Source organism: Capra hircus, chromosome 18, assembly GCF_001704415.2.
Source record: "Capra hircus breed San Clemente chromosome 18, ASM170441v1, whole genome shotgun sequence".
Classification (NCBI taxonomy): domain Eukaryota; kingdom Metazoa; phylum Chordata; class Mammalia; order Artiodactyla; family Bovidae; genus Capra; species Capra hircus.
The window spans coordinates 2,982,503-3,004,321 of record NC_030825.1 but is presented as its reverse complement, the minus strand read 5'-3'; the positions used below and the strand labels follow the sequence as shown (position 1 = coordinate 3,004,321).

At 45.3% G+C, this 21,819-nt stretch overlaps 1 protein-coding gene across 2 annotated transcripts; it reads left to right on the top strand.

Moving 5' to 3' along the window:
* DDX19A (DEAD-box helicase 19A) lies at window positions 2,972–21,476 on the top strand. 2 transcript variants are annotated; one of them, XM_018061686.1, is made up of 12 exons: window positions 2,972–3,154; window positions 6,213–6,261; window positions 9,151–9,201; window positions 10,115–10,250; window positions 12,698–12,790; window positions 14,012–14,114; window positions 14,490–14,604; window positions 17,425–17,602; window positions 17,959–18,196; window positions 19,374–19,536; window positions 19,977–20,168; window positions 20,493–21,476. In XM_018061686.1, the coding sequence occupies exons 1-12, from the start codon at window positions 3,098–3,100 to the stop codon at window positions 20,552–20,554; spliced, it is 1,437 nt and encodes a 478-aa protein (XP_017917175.1). In that variant the 5' UTR covers window positions 2,972–3,097; the 3' UTR covers window positions 20,555–21,476. The 2 variants fall into 2 exon arrangements, with proteins under 2 accessions (XP_017917175.1, XP_017917176.1); XM_018061687.1 differs by lacking the exons at window positions 2,972–3,154; window positions 6,213–6,261; window positions 9,151–9,201 and adding an exon at window positions 10,521–10,581 and having other exon boundaries at window positions 10,135–10,250.

The following is a 21,819-nucleotide window of genomic DNA, read 5'->3' as shown; positions in this document are numbered from 1 at the left end:
GAGAAGACGCCTGAGAGTCCCTTGGACTGCAAGGAGATCCAACCAGTCCATCCTAAAGGAGATCAGCCCTGCGTGTTCTTTGGAAGGAATGATGCTAAAGCTGAAACTCCCGTACTTTGGCCACCTCATGCGAAGAGTTGACTCATTGGAACTCTGATGCTGGGAGGGATTGGGGGCAGGAGGAGAAGGGGACGACAGAGGATGAGATGGCTGGATGGCATCACTTGACTCGATGGACGTGAGTCTGAGTGAGCTTCGGGAGTTGGTGATGGACGGGAAGGCCTGGGGTGCTGCGATTCATGGGGTCGCAAAGAGTCGGACATGACTGAGCGACTGAAATGAACTGAACTGAACTGAACTGAATACCAGTTAATCACTGAGACATGGGGGGTCAGAGTTGTTGCCATTCCCCACTGTGTGCAGGCTCCTCAACTTTTTAAAAAAATACAAGAATCTTGTGGTTCCAGCTACTCTTATCAGGTAAGGATTCTTTTGCATTTCTTTCCTTTTTTTAAAATTTATTCATCTGGCTGTGCCAAGTCTTAGTTGTGGTATGTGGGATATAGTTCCCTGACCATGGACACTGCTCTCCCACATTGGAAGAGTGGTTTTAACCACTGGCCCACCAGGGAAGTCTCCTCAACTTCTTTTCTTCTTCTAGCTGTAATCCTGTTCACACACTGATCACACAGTTTGGGAGATTACTGAAGGGGAAGCTAGGGAAGAGATCTGGTCATCAGTTACTTACTTATTCCTCACTTCTACTTCTTTGATCTACGGAAAGAACCAACAAGTTAGGCAAGCTATTGTTTGATTACAAGATTTCAAAGGTGTGCTTGGCCTGGAGATGAGTAGAGCCTGGGGGTGCCTGGTTTAAAAGTTAAAGTATAGCTGTACTAAAGTGACAAAAGAGGCCTCCTGCTGCGGCGGGCTTCCTGCAAAGAGCTGCTTACACTGAATCTCATATAAATGGATTATACATTTATGCATCTTTTGTCTGGCCTTTTTCTTTCAACATAATGTCTGTAAGATTCTTCTGTTTCATCATGTATATCAGTAGTCTGTTCCGTTTCATTGCTGAGATGTATTCTATTTAATAAATATACTGAAATTTATTTATCCATCATCCTGCGATGAACATTTGAGTTGTTTCCAGCTTGGGATTATTATGAGTAAATCTCCAATGAACATCTGTGTGCAAGTCTTTATGTTTCATTTCTCTTGGGTAGTAACAGGAGTAGAACTGCTGGATCACAGAGTAAGCACAGATCCAACTTCCTGAAAAACTGCAGAACAGTTATGTGAAACCATGGCACCATTTTATATTCTCTCGAGAGGCTGTGAGAGCTCCAGTTGCTCCTGACAGTTTCCTTGCTTGACCAACATTTAGTCAGGCTCCTGAACCTTCTCCTAGGCCCATCTGTGCACTTCTTTGTAATACTCAGTTTTAGCGAGAACCACTCAACTCTGATATCTCATCACCCTCAATCTCTGGTCAGGTTCTTCATCCTCCACCATCTCCCAGGTGATGTCTGATCACCCTGGCCTGTCTTCAGCAAGAATCCCATTAAATTGGCTTAACAAAAATTCTCCTTATCCCCAATGTTTCCTTTTAGTAATTTTCCATCCACCCCCCTGCTCCTTGACTATAAATTTCCACTTGCCCATGCTATACTTGTAATTGAGCCCAATATTTCTCCTCTGCTGAAAATTCCATTGCAGTCATCCTTATGCTTATGGCAATGGTCCTGAATAAAGTTTGCCTTATCATCATTAACAAGCATCACTGAATATTTTTTTTTCTTTAACACTCTACAACTTTACCAACACATGGTGGGTGTCGGGAGCCACGTTAGGCATTACTGACAAAATGGAGGCACGGCCCCAGACCCCTCTCCTCATTCCGCAGGCACGGACCAGGGATGAAAGAGTTAGGCCTTGTAATTCTGACTTGTTTTTTCCTCTCCTCGGCTGAGTTTCCTGAAAAGGGATTTCTTTGGAAGGAATGATGCTAAAGCTGAAACTCCAGGACTTTGGCCACCTCATGCGAAGAGCTGACTCATTGGAAAAGACTCTGATGCTGGGAGGGATTGGGGGCAGGAGGAAAAGGGGACGACAGAGGATGAGATGGCTGGATGGCATCACTGACTCAATGGACGTGAGTCTGAGTGAACTCCAGGAGTTGGTGATGGACAGGGAGGCCTGGCATGCTGCAATTCATGGGGTCGCACAGAATTGGACACGACTGAGCGACTGAACTGAACTATTGTTCTTGAGAGGAGCATGAGAAGGCACAAAGCCTTCTGCAGCTGTGCTCAGAGAATAATTCATAAAGTTAGTCATTGACATTTGTTTAAGGACTTTTACAAAAGATTGTTCCAGGATGAGCACATAGGCCGCAGCTTGAGGCCATAGGAGGGACTGCTATCTGCAGCCTATTTGTGAGGAAAATGTTTATGGCAAAGGAGTCTACTATATTTAGGGCTTAGAAATAATTAGAATAGAAGTTAAAGATTTAAGGAATGTTGTAAAGTTAGCATATTTTACTAAAGCTTATAGAAGCTAAGAATTTTTAGAGACACTATAGCTAGAAGCCTTTTTAAGAGATAGTGAGCTTAGGATACTAATACACATTTTGACATAAATGTTGCAATGATTAGAAATGTGCTCTAGAGTAATATATTTTGAAGGCACCACACAGTTTTCTTCTGGGACTTTCCTTTGTGCAAAGCCTTACAGCTCAGAGACACACACACTACAGGATGTGTCAAACTTAAAAACAGACTGAGGTTTCGGCAATGTGACGTGAGGCAGAAAAATGAGGGCGTGGAGTTTCACTCCACAGAACTTACGGATTTTAAGGGATAACGAGGCCGCTCCTGAGGCAGTCAGCGGAAAGGGCAGGCGGGCGCAGGAGGGGCGGGGCAAAGCCCCGCGCGGCGCGGAGTGGTGACGTAAGGGAACTGACGTCATCTTCGTGAACTGCCGCTTCCGGCCCGCGTGAGTGTGGGTCTGGCGCCTGCAGCCGGGCCGGGGCTGGTGCTTTTGCGCTAGCCGCTGTGTGTGTTTCCCAAGTCGGCCTTCCTCCGCCGGGACCATGGCCACCGACTCGTGGGCCCTGGCAGTGGACGAGCAGGAAGCGGCTGTCAAGTCGGTCAGTGGCTTCAGCTCCAGGCGGGGCGAGCGTAGTAGGAGGGCCCAAGCTGACACTGCTTGGGGTCCGCGGAGCTGTCTGGGTTGGGCAGACCCGGGGCCTGCGCACCCCGAAGGTTTGCTGCGGGGAGTCTGTTAGCCCTGATTTGCGACTAAGGCGGAAGAGGCCAGTATGGAGCCTTTTCCTTTGATCCGAGCCAGTTAAAGACTTTATCCTGTGCTTGCTCTGTATACTGTCTTTCCTATATTGCACCTCCTTCTCAGTGGGGATTTTAAGGAAAGGAACAGTGCTGATTCTGTTTTCTGAGTGATTCTATGTTACTCTTATTTTACCAATTTTCAGATGCCTACTTAACATTGTTGGCAGTTTGTATCACTTTGCAGAATAACGGATACAGCTTTATATTTAGTGTTTCAATCTGTTGCAAACGTTGCGGGAGGCACTAAAAATTGTTTCATCGGTGTTTAAAATGACATTTAATTTCATGCATTGGTTCTTTAATTAATGAAGATCCATTCAACGGGAAGGTAATCATAGTGTAAACTGACTCTGTTCTTACCTCTTTAAGGTATGTTGATTTGGTGGTAATGGACTATTGATTTTAAGAATATAGGGGTTCTTTCTTTGTGTTGCTTTGTGTAGTCTGAAGTCTTATGTAACCTTTTAATGCCTAAATTACAACCCTTTTCCAGTCACTATTTATTGCTTTGGGAAGATTGTCAGTTTCTCAGCAGGTAGTTGAAATGAACTACATCCAGGGAAGCATAGGAAGAAGCTTTATGGTCAAGTTAAGAAGGCTAACTGGTGGGAATTGTGAAAATGATGAGAGTCATGTTAGAAGTGAATTCAGAGAGTGGGAAGACAATGTTTATGAGTAAGAAAGTCAGGGAAATTCCTTGTGAAGAAGTTTATATTTGTGCTGGATATTACAGTAATTAAGAGAGATGAAGGCAAACAGCATTTTAGAACAGAATGTCCCAAAGTGCTGGACTTGTACAGAGAACAGGAGTCAGAATAATTTTTGCTGCAACGTAAGGTTATTGGGTTGTAGTAGGAGCAGTGTTGAAAATAGAGAGTGTATTTTAGACCTTAACAAAGAACTTACGGAGGAGAGGCTTTATTTGAAAGGTTTGGGCAATTTTAAGGATACTGACAAGATTAGATCTAAGGACTAGCAAGAATTACTGGACTACAGAGAACAGAATATATTAGGAGTGGTGTCTAAAGAAAAGATCAGTGTGGAAATTAATAGTCCAGAGATAGAGGGTCTGCATTGAATGGTGAAAGTGTAGGTGAAGGGTTGGATTTAAGAGATAATTGTGGAGGTATAACGATTTAGATGGCTTCCATGGTGGCTTACTGGTAAAGAATCAGCCTCCCAGTGCAGGAGATGGGTGTTTGATCCCTGGGTCGGGAAGATCTCCTGGAGAAGGAAATGGCAACCCACTCCAGTATTCTTGTTGGAAATCCCATGGACAGAGGAGCCTGGCGGGCTGCAGTCCCCGGGGGTCGCACTAGGGCTGAACATAACTCAGCAACTAAACAACAACAACAAAAGATTTAGGAGAAAGAAGAGAAGAGAGAGAAAGCATAGGTTACAGTTTTCAACCTGGATCCCACAAGGTGGTTTTAATCAAGTGCTAATAAGAGGTTTAGGGGAGTGGGAGGAACAGCAGATTTGATGTGTCGGGTGATGAGTACAGGGTCGCCAGTTCTGAATTTGAAATAAGGAGACAACTTGGTAAGTACCTGTGTTGCGAGTCACCAAGAGGTGTCCAAGTTCAGTGGTTCCCTCAGAGGACTCTCGACTCAGCATGTGACTGTGCTCACAGCTGTGATTTATTGCAATGAAAAGCGAAATTAGCAAAAGGAAAAGGCCATGTTGAAAAGTCCAGAGGAAACCAGTCTCAAGCTTGCAACAGTCCTCTCCTAGAGGAGTCAGAAGCTCCATTTTATTCCTGCTTAATTCCTCTAGCCACAGTTAGTAACAGCACACAAGAAGTGTTGTCAGAAAAGCTTCTTAGAGACTAAGTGCTCAGGGTTTTTATTGGGGGCCTGTCACATGGTCATTTTTTGCCTCGCAGGTACCAAAATTCCAGACTCCTGGAAGGAAAGCAGCTGTTACCATAAACCATCATATGTTTTTAGAAACATAGTGAACCCTTCAGCAGTTTTGGGAATGGTGGGAACCTTCTCATCATCCAGGCTCCCAGGAGCCGGCCAGGGTTCAGCTTTCCAAGCTGGCTTTCTGAAGGCTAGCAGTCAGACCTGCTGTGTTAAGTCCTGTGTATACAGTACCCATGAAGCATTTAGAGATTTGGCACTGGAGTTCAGGCAGAATCAGATCAGGGGTGTAAAACTGACAGTTACCACAAATAAATAAAAAAGTATTATAAAGATTATGGTTTGTACTCTAGAGTTTAAAACTAGTTTTCAGCATCAGGTATTCCCTAAAGACAGTTACTGAGAATTGGTTTCAAATCTTTTTTAACCTACGACCCTATGAATAATACAAATATAGACCTAAACATACTCATATCTGGTTTTATCCATTCTGTTTCTTGAGTGGCTGGTGTAAATAAATGTTTTAAAACACTGCTTCCTAATGGTTGGGTAAGTGAAAGTGAAGTGAAGTCACTCAGTCGTGTCTGACTCTTTGCGACCCCCATGGACTGCAGCCTACCAGGCTCCTCCATCCATGGGATTTTCCAGGCAAGAATACTGGAGTGAGGTGCCATCTGGTTGGGTAAGACCCCTTTTATTTTACCATTTAGACTTAAGTGCATTAGCTTGATAAATGTAATTGATCAGTGAACAATTTAGGGGTTATGAGCCCCCAACCCACACTGCAGTTGAAAATCCCCGAATAACGTAGCACCTCTGTATATGTGGCCCCACATTCAACCAGCCTTGGGTTGAGTAATACTGTAGTTAGTATTTATCCCTGAATAAGTGAACCCTTGAAGCTCAAACCCGATGTTTAACAGTCAGTTGTAACTCATGGTATTCTGTTATCAGGTGTCTCTGCTCTTAAGTGTTTCTTTTCATTCCCATTCAGATGAGTAATTTGCAGATTAAGGAAGAAAAAGTCAAACCAGATACCAATGGTGAGTCACAAGGAACTACAGTCTACCTGTGTGCTTCTGCTTTGCACTCTTGGCTGCAGTGTAGAAAGCAGCTTTCACTTAGCACCTTTGGCAGATGTCAGCAAATACACAAATGCAGCTTTGAGAGCCAGTAAATTCAGTTTTGTCAGGCGAGTGTATTCTCCTCGGTTCTGTCTCGTCTCAACAAAAATTTGAAGCGACGGACGTTAGAGCCCTCGGCGTGTCATAGCTCTCGGGTCTTGGACAGACCATGTTACAGCTCTTAGATCAGTGTTACAGCTCTGTGTTACAGCTTTATTTTATTTAGAAAATAGCAGGAAAATCCATCCTCGAGGCGTGAGGGCATGCGGACCCAAAGACGCGAAGAGGAGTGGGGGAAGGCGAGCACCCGGCGGGGCCGGGGGAGACCCCTGGCCCTTTGGCCCCTCTCTTTGTGTCTTTTCCTCCCCCGGGCCTGCCCTGTGTAAATCGGGCCAGCCAGGAGTGCTGTTCGGTCTACCTGAGGTCCTCACTCAGGTCCTCGGACCTTCCTTTGTTCTGTGTTCTCGGGCTTTCCCCTTTCTTGTCTTTTAGCCACCGCCATTCTGGACTCCTGTTTCCTGTTCTACCTGCCTAACAGTTTCATGACTGACAAGGATACATTAGTTTTCCAGATTGAAAAAAAAAAAAACTTACCAAGCTAGCTGCGCTGAGTCTTTGTTGAGAGTGTTGCTCAGATCTTCTGTGTCTTGACTGCTTTTTGTTTGTTTGCTTTTTGGTCTGGTTCTTTCAGTTGTTGAAAGACAGGTATTGAAATTTCCAACTGTAATTGTGGAATAGTCTATTTCTCCCTTTAATCTTGTCAGTTTTGGCCTCCTGTGTTTTACAGATCTGTTGCCAGGTACATTCACATTTGTGTGTTCCTGATGAATGGATCCTTTAGAAATATTCTTATTTGGGCTTCCCAGGTGGCTCAATGATAAAGAATCCGCCTGCCAATGCAGGAGACCCAGGTTTGATCCCTGATCTGGGAAGAGTCCACATGGCGTGGAGCAGCTAAGCCCGTGTGCCGTAACTACTGAGCCTGGGACTCTAGATCCCAGGAGCCGAGACTGCTGAGCGCACACGCTGCCGCTGTGGAAGCCTGCATGCCCCAGAAGCTGTGCTCTGCATAGGAGAACCCACTGCAGTGAGAGACGCGCGGGCACCACAGTTAGAGCAGCCTGGCTTGCTGACTCTGGAGAGAAGCCGGCACAGCGGCAGAGACCCAGCACAGGCCCCCCCAGATAAATACACACACAAACAAATAAAATTATTTTTTTAATTAAAAAACAAAACAAACTATCCTCTTTTATCTTTGGTGATGATTTTCTTCTTGAAATCTGCATTACCTGAGCTAATCCAGCCCTCATATGCTTACTGGTTGCATCTCTTTCCATCCTCTGACTTTCAACTTATTGGTCTTTTTTTTTTTTAAGAATTTGTTTATTTTTTAATCTCAGTTTTATTTATTTATTTTTTTACTTTACAATATTGTATTGGTTTTGCCCTACATTGACATGAATCTGTCACGGGTGTACACGTGTTCCCCATCCTGAACCCCCCTCCCACCTCCCTCCCCGTCCCCTCCCTCTGGGTCATCCCAGTGCACCAGCCCTGAGCACCCTGTCTCATGCATCAAGCCTGCACTGGCGATTTGTTTCACATGTGATAATTTACATGTTTCAATGCCATTCTCCCAAATCATCCCACCCTCGCCCTCTCCCACAGAGTCCAAAAGACTGCTCTATGCATCTGTGTCTTTTTTGCTGTTTCACATACAGAGTTATCATTACCATCTTTCTAAATTCCATATATATGTGTTAGTATACTGTATTGGTGTTTTTCTCTCTGGCTTACTTCACTCTGTATAATAGGCTCCAGTTTCATCCATGTCATTAGAACTATGTCTTTACATTTAAGTGCCTCTTGTAGGAGTATAATCTATAAAAATTTTGAATCATTATGTTGCATACCTGAATACAATACAATGCAATATTTACTAATACAGTATTGTACAATCAACTGTACCTCAATTAAAAACAAAAAGTGTGCCTCTTATAAACAGCTGACAGTTGGATCTTGCGTTTTTTAAATCCGTTCTAATAATCACTGTCTTTTTTTTTTTTCCTCACTGTCATTTAATGGGAGTATTTTATCCATTTACATTTAAGGTAATTATTGATGCTGTTAGCTTTAGGTTAGCAATTTTACTATTTATTTTCTGTTTGTGCCTTCATATTTTGTTTCTCTGCCTCTTCCTGCTTTCTTTTGGGTTAATTGAATATGTCAGAGTTACATTTTAATTTATTTATAGGCTTTTGAGCCTTATCTCTTTGCATCAGTTTATGAGTTTTATTAACATTTTTCTTCATATATTTTCTGCTAGCTTTATTTCTAGATATAGTATTTTATCTCTTAGTTGCTATTATAAATAGTATCTCTTCAGTAATACCTGTATTTATAAAAGCTACTGTTTTCTGTTTATGTATTTTGTAGTAATTTTTAAGTTAATACTCTTAGTCCTGCAAGTTTACAATCACATATTCTACCAAAAGGGATGATTTTACTTCCTTTTAATTTTTAATACCTTTATTTTCTTTCTTACGTCTCATTGTGTGTGCTAACATAATGGTATATTTTAAATTAGGTTAAGGAAGTCAGAGGTGACATCACTCTGAAGTCAACCAACATTTCTAGAAATTTGAATTTTCTTATGCACTAAACTTAGAATTAAAATCCACTAAACATAAAGAAACCCAACTATTTACATTTTGATCACTTAAATAAGGTCTGATATTTGTATTGTCCTACCTTTTGAATGGATTTGATATTTCCCTTTCTGATTACAATAACTGTTTTCTTGTGTAGGTGTTATCAAAACCAATGCCACTCCAGAGAAAACAGATGAAGAAGAGAAAGGTAACTAATCTTTGAAACCCTGTCACCTAGGACTTGCCTCTCTGGAGCCAGAGGCACTGTGAGTTATAAGACTGAGGAGATGAAGGGGACTCAGCCAAGCAGACTGAGAACAATCCGTGAGATAGCACCAATAGAGGGTGGTGTCCCAGAGACCGGAAGAAGGAAGTGTTTCAAAGGTAGTCATGTGTAGGTGATAAGTTAACTAAAAATTGGCTACTCAGTTGATTTAGAATGTAGAAGTCATTGATGAGTTTGACAAGGGGCTGTTGAAGTCAAGTGGGGAGATTAAATGAAAAAACCTCTGAAGTGTGCACTCTGGGGAGAATAGGAAGTGGAGACCTAAGTATAGACAGCCCTGTGAGGGAATGCTCCAAAAGGGGAGCAGAGAATTGGGGCGGTCAGTGGATTGGCATGTAGGATAGAGGAGGAAGGTTTATGATGAGAGCTGGCAAAACGTGTACACGTGCTGGGGGGAATGATCTCGTAGAGGGAGAGACAGAATGCAGGAGAGAAGGGTCCCCGCTGGGAGAAACGTCCTTGTCCGCAAGACGGGATGGGCTCAGGAGCATAACTGTCCATCCATAGTTAACAGCAGCGAAGGCAGAGAGAGGACGCCCACAGACACGGGTGGGTGTGTGGGTGGTCACCACAGCGTGTGGAGGTGCTTCTGACTAGGTTTACTTCTCGGGGCAGTGAAAAAGCGGAGAGGTCAGAAACTGAAGAAGGGAGACGAGTGAATGGGTGGTGTATAGAGACATAAAGACTTGCCCAGCCACTCAGCCCACTTGCGTCTAGGGATCAGGAGTTAAAGTGAGACTTGTTGGTGTGATTGTGGTTTTCTCCCACCTTGCTGGGCTATCCAGGGGTGGGTGCAGACGTGGGGTTTGCCTGATGAGTTGGTTTTTTCCTACAGAGGACAGAGCCGCCCAGTCCTTACTCAACAAGCTGATCAGAAGCAACCTTGTTGATAACACCAACCAAGTGGAAGTCCTGCAGCGGGATCCCAACTCCCCACTCTACTCAGTCAAGTCCTTCGAGGAGCTTCGGCTGTGAGTATCTGACCTTTGAACGACTGATCCTTGCTAGTTCTTCTTTTGTAAGACTTAGTATCTCAGAGACCTTTTAAAAAAAATCTTAATATATATTTACTTTCTTTGACTAGTTAATAATTCACATGATTCAAAAGTTTAAAAGTATGAAAAAGTGATGGTCTCCCTCCACCCTTGTCTCTTGGCAACCCAGTTTTCCTCCTTAGGGAATTTTAAATGCCACAGATTTATTCATCATAGCTGAAAGTCTTTTTTCTTTTATGCTCTTAGAACTTTCAATAAAATATTGGCTGACAGGTGATTTCTGGATGTCAGGAACATTTCTTATTAGGTAAGCCCTTTTGTTAGACTATAGGGTTTACAGTGTTAAGAAAAGTTTATCTACTTTTATAAAATCTGTCCAAAAAGCCTGTGCCGGATTCCCCGTAACTATAGTGACAATCAGCCTTCAGTGTTACAGAATTCTTTCAAAAAATCCGGAACCCAGGATCAAGCCTTAAGTGTGTACATTTATGCACTGTGCTGAGAATGACTTCTAACATGTCCTTCCTCGAAACGCAGAGAATTGCGTAACGTCATACCAGGTCTTCCATTCCCTTCAGTAAGTTAGTAAAGAGGCATTTATGGGTCATTGGTTTATGTACATGACACTGCTGGGTGTTATGAGTAATACAAGACATAGCTGCCGTTCTTGCTGCTTGCCAGCACCCAAATCATAGACAGAATAGCTGGTGAATGAGAAAGTGGTGGAATGAATGGATTCTTTGTCTTGTTCATTGCCCACACGTACACACTTAAAGTCAGAGAACTAACTAGAAGCCAAATCAAGGTGTTAATGAAGCAATAGCTAAGAGTAAGGTTTTTAAAGTGTGGCCTTTTTTTTCTCCCCAGGAAATAATACTTTTCAATGTGTGTTTTCTCTGTCAAGGGCTTTTTTCAGTAAATTTGTTATCTGCTTCTCTTCATAAATTCTGTCAGAGCAGCTCGACGTGCTCTGACAGCTTGCCTTTCCTAGCATCAGTGGTCTTTCATTTAAAGGACTGGAGCTCTCAGGTCAACCAGTGATGAACTGGCCTCTGAAAAGGCAAGTTCTGTTTTGATTTAATTGTTAGTAGCCAAACGAAACAAAGAATAAAACCTAGGCCACCTCTATACTTGGTCTATTTTGTACTGAAAAGATACGCAAAATAAAAGGAAAATAATGAACCACTGAAAGTCCCTGGATCACTTGAGTCCTCTTTCAGTAGTGACTTTGTTTCCTTGGCAACTAAATCAGAACCTGCCAAGCCTCACAGCCTTTTCTTCCAAATGGAAGTGCGTTAATTTTCAAAGTTCTTTGTGTCTGAGAACCACCAGAGGCCAGCTGAACACTAAGGAAGGCTTAGAGAACATTCTTGCCTTGATTTGATGTTTCTTTAATAATAATCTGGTGTGATTTTTGTTAAACATCCTGTCAATTTAGAAGTAGCAGAGAGCTTATTACAAATGTGCTATAAGAACAGCTTTAATTGATATTTGTTGTGTAGCTACTTATATAAGAAGTTGGTGCTTCTCTAGTCTTGATTTTGGAGAAGGCAATGGCACCCCACTCCAGTACTCTTGCCTGGCAAATCCCGTGGACAGAGGAGCCTGGTGGGCTGCAATCCATGGGGTCGCTAAGAGTCGGACACGACTGAGCGACTTCTTTTTCACTTTTCACTTTCATGCATTGGAGAAGGAAATGGCAACCCACTCCAGTGTTCTTGCCTGGAGAATCCCAGGGACTGGGGAGCCTGGTGGGCTGCTGTCTATGGGGTCACACAGAGTCAGATATGACTGAAGTGACTTAGTAGCAGCAGTCTTGATTTCGACTAGACATAGCAAATCTGAGCAGTTGTAAAGTTCAGTATGAGAACTTAGCTTCCTTTACCTATCTACTAGAAACTGGCTGAATCAATTTTCTTACCTCTCAATTGTCCCGAGTCCTCGTGCAGCTGGCTTTTTTGGAAGGCCCGTGGAACACAACATCACTGTGGCTCAGTGGAGCACCCACACTGAGAAGTGAAAAACCGGAGTCTCATTCCCTAAAGGGACTTCTGTATCTTAGCGGTATAGTAAGCAGTGTTTGCTTTTAGATATCTTTCATAATTCATTTTATACTCTGAATTAATAGGAACCATTCTTACAGAATCCAGGCCAATCAAATTTGTGGGTCTACTGAAAGATGAATTTCTCTTAAGAAAGGAAACTAGCCTGGATTTTATAAATTGCATAATAGTTTCAGATCAAGATTTAGTAGGAAAAGATGTTGGTTTTGTTTTTAGTTAGTATTTTTTAAGGCACAGGAAGATATGTCTGATGGAGATAGAAAGTATCACTCTTTGCTAGATATAGGGAAAAATAAAATCTTAGGTCTTTAAAACAGTTGCAGCAACTAGGAACCATCCTCTCTCTCTCCGGCCTCCTAGGAAACCACAGCTTCTCCAGGGAGTCTATGCCATGGGCTTCAATCGGCCATCCAAGATACAAGAGAATGCGTTACCCATGATGCTTGCTGAGCCGTAAGTATACAGACCCTGGTACGCGTCTCCAGGATGGGATTTCACATCTCCCACCAAGAGTGTAGTGTTCCTGAGCATAAGGTGTGCCGTTGGGAGCAACAAGCTTCTTCAGGGAAACAGCTGGGACCGGTGGTGAGAGAGTCAGGTGCAATTCAACACAGTTTCTGCCTTTTCCACTTAATAAAAACTGCTAGAGAAAGTCAGTGCCATTTTAAACACTTTTAAAAATAATTTTGAAAATTTTGAGGCCTTCAAAAAAGTATGAGGAACCATACCGGGAACATTTCTGTAACGCATCCTGACGAGAAATAAAGCATCATTAATCTAGTTGACAGATGCAGTCCCTGTGTAACCCTCTCCACTCACAGCCCCCTCCCCGACCCAAGAGCGCGTCACGGAAGTGGGGTGTCTCTCCTTTTACTACGTACGTATGTTTCCCTAAGGATTTAATGAGTAGTTGGCATATTTTTAAACCTTAGATAAATGGTATCATACTTTACATAGCAAGTTTTTTCATTCAGTAAAGTTGCTCAGTTGTGTCCAACTCTTTGTGACCCCATGGACACCAGGCTCCTCTGTCCATGGGATTTTCCAGGCAAGAGTACTGGAGTGGGTTGCCGTTTCCTTCTCCAGGGAAATTCCCGACCCAGGGATCGAACCCAGGTCTCCCACATTGTAGACAGATGCTTTCCATCTGAGCCACCACTTGATCTTAGCCAAAAAGCCGAGAAGCCTTTTATTATTTTTGTTTTCTGATGATGAAAATGCCAGCTGTTCCCATGACACTGAACTACATGAAGTGAAATATGAAAGTTTCCTCTGAAGCATCCGATTTAGTATCTTACATTTTCCATGAAGGTGAGAAAAGGGAGCACACAGAAGGAGCCGAGTCCTGAAGACACATCAGGCAGTGAGATTTGCCCAGATCTTACTCTGCAGTCTGAATTCCCACTGGCCTCTTGGGGTATAAAACCAGGGAACTCTAGCTGCACTAGAGTCTAGAATGAATATTTTTTAGTGTGAGCCCATCTAAAATAATCATCATTTCCCTTAATATTTAAGCAGGTTTTTTTTAACACCATATAAAAAATTTATCATTGTGCTCAAGGCAGAAAACCTGAATGAGGAAAAAATGCCTTTTCCTACCGCCTAGAAAGAACACTTGGACACTTGATTGTTTCTAACCAATGTTATCCTCATCTCTGTTCCTTCTGGGTCCAGCCCGCAGAACCTGATTGCCCAGTCGCAGTCGGGTACTGGTAAAACGGCTGCCTTCGTCCTGGCCATGCTCAGCCGGGTGGAGCCAGCAGAGAGGTACCCGCAGGTGAGGGGGTCCTGGGGGCCCTGGAAGGGCGTTGCCATCTCAGGGTGGTGGTTGACAAGGGCATCCCTGGTGGAATCTGAATGCTTCTGATGCCTCAGACTGTTCCTCAGGCAAAGCCTAATGGCACAACAGGCCCTTCCATGGGTAGAGTTGATTCAAAGCAGCAGCCTTAAACGTGGCTTCTGACAGCATCTGCCAAGCCAGGCCTCCCTGCTGAAGGCTTCCGCCTACAGCTGACACGCAGGCCTGGTTGATGAGGACGGGGCTGCCCACACTGTTCAGGTGGTACTGATACCAGTGTCCCTGCTGCTCTAGAGCCTGCTGTCAGCTGCCGCAAGGTTTTTCTAAACTCATCTCCTGTGATCTGCCCGTTAGTGTCTGTGCCTCTCCCCGACGTATGAGCTGGCGCTGCAGACAGGAAAAGTGATTGAACAAATGGGCAAATTTCATCCAGAACTAAAGCTTGCTTATGCTGTTCGAGGCAATAAATGTGAGTATAAAAGGGCAAGACCCAGGTCCTGAGCTCAGGCAGTGGGTGGGGTGTTTGAATTTTGAAGATGAGGTGATGATATTCAGCTTTCCGGTTCAGTCTGACCTTGGAGCCCAGTATGGATTTCAGCAAATTTATTTAAATGCCGATTTCTTAATAATTCTCTCCACTCTTAAAATAAGATTTTAAGTTGTTAAAAAAAAAAAATCCCTGCCTGAGTCATGGGGTTCTTAAAGTGTGAAGTGTTTCCCTGAGGAGGCAAGGTTTGAATTCAGCATCCAGAGTTCTGAAAGCTGCCTACAAGAGAGTAAGCAGGGAAGATGGTAGGTTGGATCAGATCCCTTTCTTCAGTAAACAGCTTTAGTAAGAGTGATCTAAGAGCATGTACAGTTCTTATCAAATCAGAAATCCTTCCACCAATTCTTTTTTCTGCAGAATGTAGAGAACGTGGTTAAAATAGGAGGACAGGTAGAAAATTGGTAATGGGGAAGTTATCAGAATATATATAACTGCAAATCAATTAGAAAAAAGTAGTCATTCTAATAGGAAAATGGACAAAAGAGGCCCAGGTGAACAGACTTCTCACTAAAGAAGGAATTCAGATGGCTGGTCAATGGGAAAAGACGAATAGCTTCATTAGTCATCAGGGAAACATCGGTTGAAACCGCTATATGCCTCTCAGATGGCGGAAATGAGAGAGTCTGACAAACCAAGTGTTGGCCGAGATGTAGGGCTGGGATGCTCACGTGCTCCAGCGGGGAGTATACACAGGCACACTCACTTCAGGAGGCAGTGGGCATTACCTGGACAAGGAGAAGAGGGACGTCCCTTCAATTAGCCAGTTATAGTCGCCTCGAGCACCGATTCTTAAACCTTTCGACTCTTACACTCTTAAACATTGTTGAGGACCCTAAGTACTTATTTTGGAAGAATATGAAGAAAATCTAGCCTTTCTTATAATTTCAGATACTGTTTTTAGGATGCCATACCAAAACCCAACAAGTGGTAATTATGTAAAAGATAATTGCCATGTGATATTTGAAATCATATTAATGACCTCTTCATACTGTTACATTAAAATTCCTTGGTCTCCCTTGTACTTTGAATGCCTCTTTTTTGTGCAATAGTAATTTTCTAACATTATACCTTGGTCATTTGGAAAACACCAAATGTCTTACTGAGTTACGCTGAGAATGTTGACATATTTCATTATACAGAATTTTAAATCGCATTTAAAATGCATTAATATCACCACCAAACAACTCAGAGGAGTTTACATACAGAGAAACTCTCAAGTTTACAGCAACACTACAAGTTTTCCAAAATTCTAATTTTCTCTTACACTTTAAGTGTTGTCATGACAGCAAATAACAGTCGATTGTTTTCACTGAAAAGTCAGGCTCTCCTTGTTCATTTTTAAGAAAGTATATGTCAGATTCCCTACTTAATTTTCTATAGTTTGTCAGTCAGCAAACAAAAATGGCTAGTACAGTTCACACACAAATGATCACACAAGGACTTTTCCTGGAGAAAACCATCATGTTTCAGCATGCAGCAACAGCACTTTAACCAGAAATTATTAGGCTAGGCACTTCGTATGTGTTTGATGCCTCAAACTGGCAGGTGCAACTATGTGCGGTGTACCGGAGCCTTGTGACAACATGGATCTTCTCTAGATTGTTTTATAATGGCAGGGGACTTCACTGTGTGTGAGGGATTAATATATTACTCTATATTAATTATATATTAATATATTAATAACTACTTAATGTACCATTTAAAAAAAAATTCATTGTAGACTGATCAGCAGTGTGCAGTGAAAATCACAGTGTGTTGAGTTCATTTAAAACTCTTCCAGTGGAGTTGATGTATTCCTAACCAGAGTCCCCTTCTCAAATTTTAAATTTTGTTTTTAAAATTTAAGTTAAAAACTTTCACGTGTTTCAAAATTAAAAGGGTATATGGTAGAAACTTTTCTTTCTCCCATACCCTTCAACCATTTGGTTCTCCTTCCTAGAGCACCCCTGGAGAAGGAAATGGCAACCCACTCCAGTATTCTTGCCTGGGGAATCCCACGGACAGAGGAGCCCAGCAGGCTCCAGTCTATGGGGTCGCGAGTCGGACACGACTGAGTGACTAAGCACGAGCACGTATGCATGCAGGGTTGATTCTTGATGGTGGAAGTGCTGATCGAAGGCTACAGGCATTAGTCAGTTTTTTTTTAATGTTGTAAATTTCTTTTTTGGGGGATGGAGGTGCAGTGGGCAACAGTTGACACATGGCATGCAGGTTCTTACTTCCCCAACCAGGGTCTTGAACCTCTGCCCCCTGTAGCGGAAGCATGGGGTCTTAACCGCTGGACCACCAGGGAAGTCCCATACATTAGTAATTTTGACAGATGAATAAAGCAGTTTCAACTCCTACCAGCTGTAGTTGGAGAGTAACGTGCTGTTGTGGGTTTTTTTCCCTAATAGAATTTGTATTGAGGAAAACCGTCTACACAATTAGAATGTCTAACAAGGCAAAAAATCACTGGGCCAGAATCCTAGGACTCAGAACTACCAATTTATAAGGAAATCAGTGAAGCATGAATGAAGGGATGATATAAAAAGAATAAGAGTAATGCTAAAGAAAAAGAGCTGGATGATGGGAAATTACAGGAGGAAGTAGGTAAAGGAAACTAACATGCATGGAAGATTCACTGTACAATTTATTCCCAACCACAGTGCAGTGAGACAGGTGTCGTCATGGCCGTTTTATAGCAGAAGAACCCAAAAGTTTTAGATAAAAGTGCCCACAGAACACATCTTGTCTCCACAGTGGAAAGAGGTCAGAAAATCAGTGAGCACATTGTCATTGGCACCCCGGGGACCGTTCTGGACTGGTGCTCCAAGCTCAAGTTCATCGACCCCAAGAAGATCAAGGTGTTTGTTCTGGATGAGGCTGACGTGATGATAGCCACTCAGGGCCACCAAGATCAGAGCATCCGCATCCAGAGGTAGGGCCTCGGGCCAGGAGGGACTTCTCGGCTCCCGACCTGCAGTTCCTGCTCCTGTTGCCTCACACTCCCCTTCTTGCCCCTGCCAGGCTCTTCACAGCTCTCAGGGGCATTTGTTTGATGGGCCATTTCCAAGTCAGCACTGAGCACGCCCCCAGCCCGGGTTAAGGAGGGAAACTCAGGGACTCTTGGTCACCCGTCCCTGCCCCATGTCTGCTCCCCCTTCCTCCCCACAGCTGCTCCCTGCTGCCCCTTCCTGGGGACGCAGGTCATCAGGCCTGGGGAGGCTGTGCCCTGGTCCTTCCAGGGAAAGCCTGGGTCAGGGTCATGCTGGACACCTGGGGCTCCCCTTGCAGGATGCTGCCCAGGAACTGCCAGATGCTGCTTTTCTCTGCCACCTTTGAAGACTCTGTCTGGAAATTTGCCCAGAAAGTAGTGCCCGACCCGAACATCATCAAACTGAAGCGTGAGGAGGAGACACTGGACACCATCAAGCAGTATTACGTCCTGTGCAACAGCAGAGATGAGAAGTTCCAGGCCTTGTGTAATATCTACGGGGCCATCACCATTGCTCAAGCCATGATCTTCTGCCATGTGAGTAGCAGCAGCAGCAGGAGGAGGCCTGCAGGGTTGGGGGGCTGGGGAGGAACTCCACTTAGAGGACCAGGTTCCTTCTCTGGGACTGGAAAAGAAATGGTTTGTGAAGATGGAAGGAACAGTTTCTTCATAGTATCCTGAGGTATATCTATAGTCTAAGCATAGAGTCTCCTGAACTTAAATGCCATGTGTAGGTGATACATTAGAAAGCCCAAGTGAATAAAACTGATACTTGTAGGGGAAGTAAGAAACTAAACAGGGTGACAGGCTAGAAAATTAAAAGAAAATAAGCAGGTTTCCAGTCTCAAACTGAAAACACTTAGAAATTGGAAGGATAGACCCCACTTATAGTGGCTAGTGTAATTTTTCAGGAATGTATAAGATCACTGAAGAAAGCATCAAAATGCTGTTATGGGATATAAGAATAAGACAGCTCTTACTCTATTATTGGGATACTTGTAAGTTTTTTTTTTTAATTGTCAAGAGTGGCATCCTTCTCCCAAACTCAGACTGAAACTTTCAAGCCCACAGAAAAGATGAAAACAATATGAAATGAGGACTGTTATGCCCTTCCCCTGTTGTCAGCATTTAGCCACATTTGCCCTATCCATAAGCTTTTGTGTAGGGCTGTCTGTACTTTTTCTTTCTGCCGACTTTAAAGTCAGTCGTAGATATCAGGACATTTCCCACCTAAATGCTTCCTGAGAATGAGGCGTGGTCCCGCACGAGCACAGCATCACTCACACCTTTCACGATGCCGTCCCCTCTGAAGTCCGTCCGTATGCCGCCTTCCCCATGTATACTGAAATGGCCTCTTTTGCATTTAGTAGCTGCTGTGAAGCCTAAGAGCCAGTAGAGATTGTTGCATGTAGTGTTGCGTCTCTTGAGACTCCCTTAATACAGAACAGTTTCTCCACCTTTCATGACGTGGACATCTTGAAGAGTCCAGCCAAGCTAGTAATTAGTCTTTAGATGTCTCTGAGTTTTTTCCCCCTTGTGGTTATATCAAGGTTAAATATTTTCTAAGACTTATCACCCAGGTGACTTCCTTTATACCACATCATGTTAACAATTTTAGGACATTTAACTCTTAACTGCTAAGGTTCAGTGGTCTTCCAGATCAAAAATATTCTCTTAAGGTACCTTCATTCCTCAAATGTTTTCTTGCTTCCAGACCCGCAAAACAGCTAGCTGGCTGGCGGCGGAGCTCTCAAAAGAAGGCCACCAGGTGGCTCTGCTGAGCGGTGAAATGGTGGTGGAGCAGAGGGCCGCAGTGATTGAGCGCTTCCGAGAGGGCAAAGAGAAGGTTCTGGTCACCACCAACGTGTGTGCCCGCGGTGAGCAGAGACTGGGTCCTGGCCCGCCAGGCTCGGGGCCGCAGAGAGATCGTGTGTGGGAGGCTGCGGTGGTTTGGGGGAGACGCTGTTTTGTGGGCGAGCCTGTGGGGCTCCCTCAGCGGAGGAGAACGTCCACAGAAGCCGGGAGTCCTGGCTGGTGGCCGAGGACGGCGCCTGCTCTTGCGGCCCCAGCGCGGCGTCAGCTGCTTCTCCAGATGCTCGGATCCAGCGGAGGCTGTGCGACTGATGCCGGAGTTTGGCCAGCAGCGGGACGGCCCCGTCCTCTCCCTCTGGGTCCTGCCACCTGCCCGTGTCCCAGCCCCAGAGCTGGCCTGTCGCAGACCCTGCCTTCCGCCTGAGCTTGGTGAGGGTGGGCCTGACTGGGCAGCGGCGATTTCTGTCTCCCGTCCTCACTCGCGTCCAACTCTTCCCTCACGCAGGGATCGACGTGGAGCAGGTGTCTGTCGTCATCAACTTTGACCTCCCGGTGGACAAGGACGGGAACCCGGACAACGAGACCTACCTGCACCGGATCGGGCGCACCGGCCGCTTTGGCAAGCGCGGCCTGGCGGTGAACATGGTGGACAGCAAGCACAGCATGAACATCCTGAACAGAATCCAGGAGCATTTCAGTGAGTCCCGGGAGAGCCCCCTGCCGGGGCCAGGTCGCGGGGGCAGGCGGGGAGGGGGTGTGGCCATGGCCCCGAGAGGCCCTTCCCCAGGACAGGAGGTTCTCCCCGCTCCCGGAGCGCTCGGCCGGGCCGAGGGGCCGGGGGCCTGGCCGCCGCCGGCCGTGTGCCCGCCCAGTCCCGGGCGCCTCGGGGGCTCCGGGAGGCCCGCGGCGGGGGCGGCACGTCCCAGGGAGCCCCGGGCCCTGCCCGCCGGCTGCCCCTCCCCTGCCTGCGTCCCCTGTGACCTGTGCGGGGCGCTCTCTGAACCCGCCTCTCTCCCCTCAGATAAGAAGATAGAAAGACTGGACACGGATGACTTGGACGAGATTGAGAAGATAGCCAGCTGAGGAGCTCCCGCAGGCGCCGCGCTGCCCCCGCCCGGGACGCGAGCGCTCCCACGGCGCAGCCTGCCCGCGCCCGCGAGGACGACGGCGCAGCAGACAAACTGCCTACCTCATCTGAAATTACGTTTGGACTTGACGAAAATTGCCCAAATTATTCAGGAAGGTAGAAGAAAAGAATCTGGATTTTGGAAAATTGAGTCCTTTTCCTCCCATCCCTTTCCGAAGCCACAGCTTCCCCATTTTTGTGATAACGTGATCGCTATTGGTAACTGCTGGCTGCAGGAGCCACAGCCTGTTTTCTGGCCAGGGGTGTTCAGACAGCCGCCAGGCCCTGAGGCAGCAGCAGAGGAAACGCCTGGGCCTCCCGGACCCACCAGTGTCCCTGCTGATTGCTTTCCCTCTGTCGTCTGCAGAGGAATCCCACCCTCTCCCGGGGTGAGCGTCGGCTCCCTTCGTACACCTCAGGTTTGGGGGGAACACGGAAGTCGGTGAGCTGTCTTCAGAGGCACTGGCCTGGCCTAGCCTAGCTGGGTGACCCAGAGCTGCCTCCGCTTCCCACGGTCGCTCTGCTGCTCAGGCGCCGGGTGTTCCAGCCCCCGAGGTGGTTTCTGACACCGGGTGAGCTCTTAGCGTGGACGTCACACTATTCCCGGACGTGAGCAGCAGAGTTTGGAGAGGAAGTTACAACCAAGTGAAAGCTCTTATGATGCTGTTCATCCGTAACAGTGGACCTGTCGCTTACTCTGATTCATACGCTGTCTGTATGAATAAGGACAGAATAATCAGAGCTATACCCATCATCCACTATGTTAAAAAATTTAAAAATAATTATGGAACGCTTTACTAATCATGATTTGTTGTTTTTACTTGTATTTTTCTGCTTATTAGACTAATATATGCTCATTAAAAAGGTGTGGGTGTGTAATTTATAGAGTGCAAGTGTTCTGGTCCCCACCCCTCTCTGTTCACCACTGCTAGCAGCTTGATGAACATTGGGTATATTGCCTTCCGTTTGATTATGTCAGCCTACTTCTGTTTTACAAAAATGTGAACACTTGCTCACGTTGTGCGGCCTGCCTCCTCACTCACCCGTGTGTCTCGGACACGTGGCGTGGCTGTGCCTCACTCTCCATCGGCACCATTCCAGGATGTAGCCGCCCCTGCATTTGCTTCCTGGCTCCTAGTGACAAGCACTGGGTTGTCGCCCACGGCAAATGCTGGTCCCGCTCCTCTCTGCCCCGCTGAGACCTACTCAGGATGTGTTCCTG